Below are 11,061 nucleotides of genomic sequence, written 5' to 3' on the forward strand. Positions count from 1 at the left end.
GTGTAATTACGCTCATTTTCTAACAACTTTGATCCCGTATATGTTACTGTCCTGTCCCATAGTATCAGTTCCTGTGTGGCTCAGAATATGCTGTTCCCTTCTGTCAAGGCCGGTTAAGTAATGTGATTAATTAACCATGAGTCGACCGAGACACGGCAGTAGCTGCCTTGTTTTCATTTTGGCACAGATCTGAAGTCGTATCCATTCATAGATGACTCTGAGGACACCACAGAGGCCAAGAAGCACACATAATATTGTGCATGTGAGAGCTTTGGGAGGCCTGAGGGAATGGTGCAAACCCTGGAAATATTGTAGCACAGCCCGCCGCCACATATTGGGCACACACTTCGTGAAGCACAATTGCGGCGGTGAACAAAGCTCAGAGGTGGGCGAGGAGGAGAGATCAGACAGTTCTGTGAACACACAGAAGCGAGAGGAAACCCCAGGCAGGCAGATAATGAAGATGAACAATCTATACGTTGGTCGGTGCTAAGAATGGAGATGAAAGCGCGAGAGCCAGTGGCAGGCTGTCGGTGTTAGCTCTGGTGTCAGGTGTTACAGACTCCCACATGGATTTTATCCTGCTGTTCAGTGTTCCTAAGAGCTTCCTGTCAAAACGCAGATCCTCATAATCCAGACTGTCGACAGCAGTTGCCGTGTACTGAGTGAACCCAACGTATGCCCTCGAATCCAAGTCCAGCAGCTTTGTAATGTGCTCCGCTTGCCCCAGTTCACCTGCTGACAGGTGCAGAATGTCACAATGACACTCCTCACACCCACAGGTCTTTGTAAAAGGTCAGATACGTTTCTAAAGCCAAATGAAAGAATAATAACAATCATTTATAATAATTCTAAAATAGGACACGGAGAAAAAAAAGCAACCAACAGTTAAAGCAATGTAAGTAACTGGTAGGTGCGGGTCGTATCTAACACACTTTCACATAAGTGTGACTTAAGACTTAAAGTCTAAAAGAGTTCATGCCGATTATGAATGTACATTATCCTCCTCTGCTGTGTGGAGTTTAGCAAGAGATATCTGCCTGCCGAACATATCTGGTGTATGGAGACCTTGAATACGTTCCTGTAATATCATTCAATTACAGCTTAGATAATGGAACATGAAAGGGATATCTGTGAGGAAACTGATGCTGTGGACAACACGGTGAACGGAGTCCTCGCAGTGAGGCGGATCACAGCCAGGTGGCACTAAGTTTCCACGCAGCGCCGCCGCCTGAAGTCTGTGCTCTCATTGTTTCAACACCGACTCTCACACACAGTCGATGAATGCAGTCACAACCCCGCCACTAAAGCTACAGTACCACTACTCCGCTCCACTTCAAAGACCTCTCTTTCTATTTGGATTCTGTCACCACTGACACCAGTGGAAGGATATAGAGTTGAATGTCTTTTTCCTTTGTGGCTGCAGCTCACATCCTCCCTGTGCGTCTGGGCAAGAAAAGGGCCAGAGAAAGGACAGAGAAACACTTCACTTAACAAAAACATTTTATTTGCCCTTCAAAGGCAAAGCAAGCGACTCTACAGGGCGGGATGTTCCTCGCAAAGCGTCACAAAAATACAAAAAGTACATAAATGCCGAGAGCCGTTTGAGGTCATTCAGGACAAAAAGACTCCAGCTGCATTAACGAGCCGGATAAATAAAGGAATAAATATTCTTGTTGGGCGTCGGGTCGTGTTTTCATTTCCCGTGGTCATCGGCGTCGATGTGAACACTGTCGATGTCGATCTCATCTATGTGGTCATCGTGGACACTGTGGTCACCATGGTTACCGCGGTCACTGTGGCGATCCGTGTCATGATTCAGCTGTGCGTACTCCACCGACCCCTGCAGAGAGGGAACGAGACACTGAAAGACTGCCGCACGACATTCACGCCTGTGTCGAATGTAAACGCACGTGTTCGTGTGTCGAAGTCATTCGTCTCACACAGAAATAAATATAGTATTGAGAATATGTTAACAGCTACAGCTACAGTCTTTCACAATGTGAGACACAAAGCAAACATGTATAGTTACTCAAAGTGTCGGGTAACACAATTTTCTGAAGATGCCCTGATTTCTAGTCATGCTAGAGGCTCCATGCGACTGTACTTACGCACAGTGGCACTTTGATCTAAATGCTAACATCAACATGCTAACATGCTCACAACGTTGTGGTTGTAACCTGCTGAAGTCAGATAGATAGTTCAGTTTCTGTAGACACATCTTTGAGTGTTCAGTTGACCTCCTGTGAACTGACTTTAATCCAGTTAACTGGAATTAATTAATTGAAGTGTAACAATTGAACATATTTGTGGCAAATTGCAAAGTTCTTTCCAAGACACCTGCTATGTAATTACTAGTAAATTATCACAAATTTACAAAAGCAGTTCAGTTACCCGTCTACAAATAATATAAACTGACTCCACTGGGTTCCTGTTTATTGCAGCAAAGACACAACAGATTCGCGAGATTGTGTTTCCGCCTTTTTGTAGTGTGTGCATGCACTGTGAAGTGTGATGTGTTTGTGTGTGTGTGTGTGTGTTTCCACTTACAGCATCGGCCTGCTCTGGAACACCTGCGAAAACAAAGCCAGAGGACAAGCTCAGGAAACAAAAGGAGTCTGAGGATTAAAGGACGGCATGTATTGTCGTCAGCGCTCCCATGAACAGCTCCCACATCCCAGGAAACTGTGAGCTTATCACGTCGCACACATTCACGCTAATTTGTTTGTGCTAACGGTCTTTATCTACAAGCAAGTCTCCCCTTAGAGCACATAGAGCAAAACACATGCCTGCTATGTTATAGTGTGCTTTCCTCTAACTCTGCTGCGTCATTGTTTGTATCACTACAGCTGACATTTAAGCCGTTAGGAGTTATTAGCAGCCAATGACTGAACAATGGTTGAGAGTTTCCCCCACCAGTATGGAACAATGGAGTGTTGCGCACTAGGTCTTAGCGGATGCACATAGTGTTTGGCTCCGATTGTTAGAACAGGAAGTTCTCTTTTTGACGACAGCAGGAAGTGGACACCTGGCGACTGGGCCTTCTGTTTTAATGGGACATTCTTTCACTAACAATGCAGATGTTTACAGTTGGAGCTGATCCTGTTTCCTGGCACTTTTCTTTTTCAAACGTCAGCGAGCGGCCTGATTTTCTCTCACCGCGTAACGTAAGTGGGCTTTGAGCGGAGAGCAGGATGTGAGTCGTACCTTGCTTGGACTTCCTCACTTCGCTGTACACCGTGTCCGTGCCCTTTTTCACCGGAGCTGTCAACAACACAAACACAGCTATTTAAGACCGTGTTTTTCATTTCAAAATGATTAACCTAATAAATTCAGAGGCAGCCTCACCTCTGTTGGGATCTGGCTGTCTGGTCTGCACATCGGTGTATTGAGGTTCTGGTGGCTTTTCTGGAGCGGTCACACTCTTCTGGTCCTCAGACTCTGCAGTACAATACAGAAGCAAGATGAAGTTAAACAGTGCAGCAGTCAAAGTAACATCTCAACAATAATGCTGGTGATATTCTATATACTTTATCAACAATGTGCCAAATATGTATTGTCTGATAAAATTTAAATGTTGTCAAAAAAACATGAAAAACACATGCATGAGCCACACGGTTGCACTGGCTGACATGTTCCTAAATCAACACTGGCATCTTGAGTTAATCCCAAACACATTGCCCTGCAGCTGAAAATACTCACTAGTGCACCAAATGTGTATTAATCCGCAGCTGAAAATAGTCCCCCACAGACACATTATTTACTCCTCTTCAAGTAATGTTTGCTAAACACTACAGTGACCAGCTGTCGCAGGGAATTACTTAGCCTTTAAAAAAAAGGGAAGGGTGTTCCCTTTTTTTAAAGATTTACATCTTTAGGGGCAGAAATGATTGACGACAGACTAACACATAGTTAGTTTTGTTCTTTTCGGGGGACTTGTTGAGTTAAAAGCTGTCTACATACTACTCACCCGAGCCTGATGCATGTTCACTCCAAACACTCTTTCCAATCATGCCTGGAGTGACTAGACAGAGAGGACAAAAAATAGCACCAGACTCGTTGAAAACTAGTTTACCAAGTCATATTTCGCTCTTACAATTTGCAGCTCAGTATTTCAATCAGCATGAGAGACGTTACCATTGGCCGCCTCGTTGACCTCCGCCTGGGTGAGGCTCAGCCGCTCAGTTTTGGTGCTGGCTGACTTCCTAAGAAGAGGTTGGACGCAAAACACAATCAGCTTTTTAATAAAACAGGAACCTGTACGGGCGTCACCACTATACCTACTCTTATACTAATGTTTGCTTCTCTTTCAACATTTTTGGTAAGAACATGAACAATGCTACTCACACTGACAGCTCGCCAGTTCTCTTCCTCTTGAACAGAAGGAGGCGTCTTTTTAAGGCCATAATGAGGATCAATGCCAGAATGAGCAGGATGCACAAGACAAAAACAGCGATGAGACCTTTCTTCCAGCCAGCCATCTTCACTGCAGAATACATTTAAATGAAATAGACGGATGGGTATGAATTATATTATAATTTGATTATTAAACACAGTTTACCTTTCACTTCTGGGTATACATTTATCCATCATTTAATCAAGTATTTATACAACACATTTAGTCTTTATCACACAAATGTCCTCACTTTTTTACAAAACATCCTTACTCTCTTAAACGCTACTCGGTCCTGACAAAGGTAGGCATCGACAACCATCGCCTCTGCTATTAACTGAAGAGAAAACGCACCTCCGATCATGACGGCGAGGCTTAGTTTGGGTTGGTCAGCCGCGTTGTTGCCCACACAGTAGTATTCCCCTCTCTGCTCTCCTCTGACGTTGCTGATGCTGTAGGATTCCTTCAGATTGTTGGAGGTGTGGGAGAAGAGAGGGGCCTTCGTCTCAGTGTGGAACCAGGTGAAGCTGATGGGAAGAGTTCCTCTCTGAACGGAGCAGACGAGGGTCACGTCCTGCCCCTCGGAGACGTCCCCGGCACCGGGTTGCACGATCAACACTGGTCTTGAGACAGGCTCTGCATGGCGTTAAATGCACGTTAGACCAGCTTTTTTTAGCATGTTAACATCAATTTGTGTCAATGAGTCGTCATCCAACACACCTATAATGGTTGAACGTAGCAGCTGTTGCCCTGCTCCTCTCATAGGAGGCCTGTTTTCACCGTTTGTCGCGTGGCACAGAAAGTTATTTAAGTCGGAAGTCTTGTAGATGGCCGAGGAGTTAAAGATGGCCTCCTCCCCGGGCTTGCTCACCACGCTGCTCTTAGCCAGCTTGTCAGGGCTGTTCAGGGTGTAGATGATGGGCAGAGTGCCACTGTCGCTTTGACAGAGCAGCTGGAAGCGCTTTCCCAACACCAGCGTACCCCCCACCACACTCAGCATGGGTTCGGAAACAGGAACTGGGGATCAGACAATTAGCCGCTTAGTCATTGCAAGAGAAAAGAAGAAGGCAAAGATAAACAAGAGTCTACGGCCACGCTAGCAGCTCTGTGAGGCCGTACTTGCAGCTAAATGCTCACGTCAGCATGCATTTGATGACTCGCCTTTTGCTTCGACAACGACCGCTTGGCTTTCTTTCTCTACAGCGCTGTGCCCGAGACTGAGAGCCCGGGCTTTACAGGTGTAGTTGCCATTTTTGGAAGGTTGTGCCACAGTGTAGTATGTCTCTGCACTGGTGAGTTCGACGGCATCTTTGTAGATGGAGAACCGCATGCTTTCATTGCTGATCCTCTCAGGAACATAGATGGAGACAGAGCAGGTCAGTTTGAAGCGGTCGCCCTCAAATATGTCTGTTGGATTCACAGTCAGCCGTGGCTTTGAAAAGAGCTCTGTTGACGTGGGACAGCAGAAATCAAGTATTACACAATGAATATATGGAGTACTTTTTAATCATGAAAATAGAAGAGACACTTCATGACAACGTTATCCAGTCCTTGCCTTTGACTGTGATTGCTTGATGCGTTTCTTTCTGCACGTTGCCCCACTCTGCCTTGCACACGAGCTTCCCAGAGTCGCCTTCTTGTGCAGTGAACCGATGGACGAGGCTGATTGGGGCTTTCTTGAGGATCCTCCTGTCCCTCGTCAGGAATACGTCAATGTTCTTCAGTGGACCCACCACTTTACAAACCACCTCTACTATCTCACCCTCAAAGACATCTGGCGAGGGCAGCACGTTCATGATCGGGGAAATGTAGAGTCCTGCAAGACACAACTCAGGAGAGTCAATCCCACAAGCCTCTTCAAGCAATGGGATCTTTTCTTGGAGACACAACAGCTCTTGAACTAATAACCTTTGACGATCACTGGAATCTCGTTGCTGCGGTTGGAGCGTCTCAACCCAGAAACCAAATTGACCTCATAGTCACAGTACAGGATGCTGTCTCCAATACTCCTCAGGACCAGCGTGGTCTCTGATGAGTTCCCCGTGGGCGCTGTCTGCTTTATCCTCTTCAAGGCTCCGTTCCTTAATCTCTGGTAAAACCTGAAAATAAGGGATCCTTTCTCTTCTGGAGCGCTGCAGGTGGCTGTGAACTCCTCACTCTCATAGGGTGAAGTCTTATTCAAATACAGAACGGGGGTCTGCAGGCCTGAGGAGAGGATGAACCAAGAGGAAGTAAAGCCATTGCTGTTTGTTCAGATATAATAGTACACACATATGCATGAGCTGTCTGCGTATGACGTGTGAAAAGTCGGTAAAGCCACAACTTTCTCAAATCAATTAATTGAAGTGCCATTCCCATGGGTTTGTGTTTTAGCCATTAACCTTGTTGTTATGCTGCAGGGTTCTAACATTCAAATAAAATAAAAAAACTAATTATTATTTTACTGCATCTATTGTATGTTTGCTTGTTCTTTATCCTTTTCAGATGTCCTATTCCTTGAACACAACACCAAGGGCGTGTTTTAAGAGTTGTGGCATAACTTTTTACAAAATAACAACGCAGCCGGGATTCTTCACTCATATATTAACTCAAGAAAGTCTGAAAATGTTTTTTCTTATACTGCAGAAGGCGGAACGTCAGTCTTAAATCTGTCGTGCTGTGGAAAATGTCTGACAGTATTGTGAATAATTCATCAATTGAAGAAAAAAAACTAAATAACACTAGTTTTGTCCGACGAGTTTATGTTGATTTTTCATCCCCAAACATGCTGATATATGGAAGAATTTCAGCTTTATTATCACATTTGTTCATGTTATACTATCTTGTCAGACAAGAGCAATAACAACAAACAAATGTAATCAAATAAAAACAAATAATCTATTGTAGCAATATGTAGCTCTACCTGCGACGTCGAGTCTTTTGCTGAAGCTGGATTTGCTCTTGTCCTCGACTCTGACTCGACACTCATAACTGCCAGAGTCAGCTGCCCTGGCCGGGTCGAGCTCATATGTGATCCAGTCTTCTTTGGTGGTAGAGGAGTAGACGAGGACGTCGTCCTGTCTGAGCTGGAAATCGTGTTTCAGGTGAGGGATGTTGTCATGACTGACTCTGACCTGGCAGCGCAGGGTCACCGGTGTCCCGCTCTGAACTGTGCTGCTGGGTAGGATTGTAAGGTCAACGGTGTCTATAGTGTACGCTGTAGGTCCAAATGTCACACACACACAAACACACACATACAGACACATAAACATGCATGAGAAAGAAATAAAGGTCTTGTTTGTGTAAAAAAATCAACATCAGGGAGCAAAGTAACACAATCCACCAGTCAGGGTCTTTTATTCTCTCCATAATAATAAAGGTGAAGTCTGAAGGACGGCACTCCCTGGCCTCCAGTCTGCTGTTTACAAAGCAGGAGCTGCCGAAGGAAGGAAAAGGCTTCAACAAACAGCGTCTGACCCCCCCCCCCCCCCCACACACACACCACCACTGGGAGAGCTGTGTTGATTTATCCCAGCTTCTGCTCTGCAGCAACAGCACCGTGTAACCTGCCTCAACAATCACTTAGTCCACGTCCTCAAAGTGCTGCGGTTAGGGTGGGCTCAGTGCTGCAGAGCGACTGAGGCAGTAAGTGACTAACTGGTACGCTGTGGAAATACATATGTAGAGCGAGAAAGTTCATTCAAAGCTCCGTAGACCTTAAATTAAAAATATTTTGTCAAAGAATACATGCAGGTACAGCAATTTTAAAGGAATAGTTCAACATTTTGGTGATACACACACACACTGGCATGTGTTTCCTTGCAGACAGATGAGAATATTGACACCACTCTAAATATAAAGCCACAGACTTTAGGTTTATTAGTGAGCTTTAGAGGTGCTGGTAGGCTAACGCATTGGGTAGCCCAGTGTACGGTTGCAGTAAACAGTTAAAGTTTTGAATTTAAACAAAAACCCTTGCTTAGTACTGTTTAGGAATAAACATCATGGTTGGGCTTAAAATAATTATACAAACTAAGTAAGACGTCAACAGCGAAACATAAGTAAACACGTCACAAACACTTTGGGAACAAAAACTGGTCTCCTAGGGTCTTGTGTTTGTTTGACCCATCAGCCTCCACTTCCACCCACCGTGCAGGTTCTTTCAGTCTTCATACATTATCGCACACATTTTCAAAGTGTCTAATAATGAAGTGGATGCGTTTACATTGTAGTCACTTGTGTGTCTGTATCAGAGGCTGAGGGGCACAACGCGTCGGTATTTGACGCCCTGGAAATGAGAACAGGCTGAGCTATCCGTTCCCCCCACTTCTTCAGGCTTCATGCTAAGCTAAGCTAATGGCCTGCTGGCTGTTGCCGTGTATTGAGCGGACACACGTACCAATCTATTCACCTAACTCTCTGCAAGAAGTGTGTTTCCCAAAAATGTTAAATTATCCCCCCAAAAAAAACAAATAAGCATTTTAAGTCAAACACATGTTGTTTGAAAGCTGTTCAAAATGTGTGAGGTTCATTCTAACTGATTTGAAAGATTACCCAGCTTCACCCGAGCAACTGAAAATATCTTCAATGAATCTCACGAAAGACTTTGAAACATGAAGGAGGCCAGGAGAGCAGGATACAATGCCCATCTTGCCAAAAATAACTGAGGTAAAAATAGCTTTCTTCTCCAATACAGCAAGGACTGGATAACCTGAAACTGTCTCGACACCGGAGGAGCTAGAATCATTGAGTCCACTGATTTAAGAGTCAAATATACACAACGCAGTTCTACTTACATGACTGTCCTCTGGCACTCTGCCCTGTGTTTGGAGGAAAAGAGAGAGAAACAGAAGTGAGAGTCTGAAGATGTGGTTTAACTGAAGGAACATTGTTTACCCTGGAGACAGCACAACATTGGGGTCCTTACAGAAGTGCAGGAGGCAGGTGAGAAGCAGCAGCGGCAGGCCGGGGGGTCTGGAGTCCATCCTGGGTGACGGCGGTTCACTGCTGTAAGATTCAAATACAGCTGCGGGGCCGACAAGACGGAGGCCAGAAGGGCCGGTCGGAAGGATGAGGGAGGGCCGTAGGAAGGGAGAGGTGGAGTGGGTGGCGTTTCAGGCATTAGTGGTGGTGAGGGGGGGGGGGGGGGCTCCTCGTCTTATCATACCCACTCCTTGTGCTGCTTGACTGCCCAGGAAATGGCTGCTACTTCCTCAGGAATCGAGCATTTAACGTGTTTATTCTTTGCTGAACTGCAGCGATTCCTCCCGAGTCGTGGTCCAAACTCTAATTAGATATATCCAAACATTCAGTGTTTTGACTCTGAGTGAATCACTCAAGAGGACACAAACTAAGATCTTAGTAACTGCAGAGCGTGTAGAGATGATTTATACACGACCAAGTGTTTGGGCAATTTGGGGAGGAATACACAACATTAGGGGAAAGTCAGATTAATTATGGCTGCAGGTTGAGATATTAATCCTGCACTTGATCTACTATCCAATCAAATGAGAAACAGACTTGAGAAGCCAGGCACTATGGTTGGACAGTTGTAGATTAATCTCATAACAAGTATTGTAATCGTCGTGTCTGCGTTTCATCGTCAAATTAAAAGCCTGAGGCTATGTGGTTCCTCTGGAGAATCACTCAACACAGTATATTTCCCACAAGATCACAAGCAACATGGACAATGTCAACATCACAGACTGCAATGGGAATTTTAGCTCCTGTTGTCACAAATGCACACATATTTTAACACTGAAAATGTGGTTGCATTTGTATATACATTGCAGATGCAGAGTATGCAACTCAGTGCAGCATCCTGCAGTCCTTCACTGTCACCACTAAGAGCTGCTGAACACCAACAGGAGAACCGTCTGCTCATATCTGCATACTGCTCCCAGTCACTTTCAGCTGTGCCACATTTTAACAAACAAAATATGTCTTCAGGCTGTGCAGAAGTGCATATTATCGTGTACAGAGCAGAGGTGACCTTGGATGGGAGACCGCCATGTTATTCCGACTCACACTGTCCTTTCTGACTTCTGCTGTTATCACTGCATGAATGGTACCGGTCAGCATCGGTAAAGAGTCTGCTCAGGCTTGTGTTTGGTCCACAGACTAGTTCATCCTGCTGTTGATGGAAGCCTGGGGTTCATCAGAGCTCACTCAGCTTTCTGGTACGCATTTTAAAAACACAAAGAGCACATACAGTCGGGCGTTGTTCTAAAATGTGAAGCGTTTGAATCAGGATGTATTTCAGGATGGGATGTTCATTCAAAGTAAGCTAGCTTCCCATCATGTTTCCATTCACACAGTTATTAGGTATTCTGGAGTCCTCTCAGAGGTCTGCATTAATATACACATTACTTTGCTAAACTTCTCCCGCAATTGCTTAATATTATTTATAGATAAATAAACCCAACTACAAGTCTCCCTTTGAAACGTGTGTGCGGTCAGTACTGCAGGAACCAGCCCCTCAAACTGAGCTCACTGCTTCGCCATATTTCCTCTGAATACGCATTTATTAGAGAGGATTAGAGTTTAACTGTGCATCAGCCGGATACGCACTCAGGGGTTGAGCAGAGAGGCTGGTTTGGAGGTGTTAGCGCCGGACAGCAGTAATTATGTGATAACTTGACATTATGATCTGCAATTATTTTGTCTTCTTGAATTATCGGCTTGATTTC

At 44.9% G+C, this 11,061-nt stretch overlaps 1 protein-coding gene across 3 annotated transcripts; it reads right to left on the reverse strand.

Moving 5' to 3' along the window:
* Positions 1–1,490: 1,490 nt before the first annotated feature.
* On the reverse strand, positions 1,491–9,417 carry pecam1a (platelet and endothelial cell adhesion molecule 1a). Of its 3 annotated transcripts, XM_079177178.1 has the most exons (15): positions 9,300–9,416; positions 9,169–9,192; positions 7,296–7,589; positions 6,302–6,598; positions 5,949–6,209; positions 5,555–5,839; positions 5,114–5,410; positions 4,748–5,029; positions 4,348–4,486; positions 4,138–4,205; positions 3,971–4,024; positions 3,349–3,441; positions 3,208–3,264; positions 2,551–2,573; positions 1,491–1,843 (listed from the first exon to the last, which is right to left on the reverse strand). In XM_079177178.1, the coding sequence occupies exons 1-15, from the start codon at positions 9,355–9,357 to the stop codon at positions 1,697–1,699; spliced, it is 2,379 nt and encodes a 792-aa protein (XP_079033304.1). In that variant the 5' UTR covers positions 9,358–9,416; the 3' UTR covers positions 1,491–1,696. The 3 variants fall into 3 exon arrangements, 2 of the variants coding, with proteins under 2 accessions (XP_079033304.1, XP_079033305.1); XM_079177179.1 differs by lacking the exon at positions 3,971–4,024 and having other exon boundaries at positions 9,300–9,417; XR_013767472.1 differs by lacking the exons at positions 1,491–1,843; positions 2,551–2,573; positions 3,208–3,264 and having other exon boundaries at positions 3,359–3,441; positions 4,348–4,481; positions 9,300–9,417.
* Positions 9,418–11,061: the final 1,644 nt, after the last annotated feature.

The sequence above is a fragment of the Pholis gunnellus genome (genome assembly GCF_910591455.1).
Source record: "Pholis gunnellus genome assembly, chromosome: 17".
Taxonomy (NCBI): domain Eukaryota; kingdom Metazoa; phylum Chordata; class Actinopteri; order Perciformes; family Pholidae; genus Pholis; species Pholis gunnellus.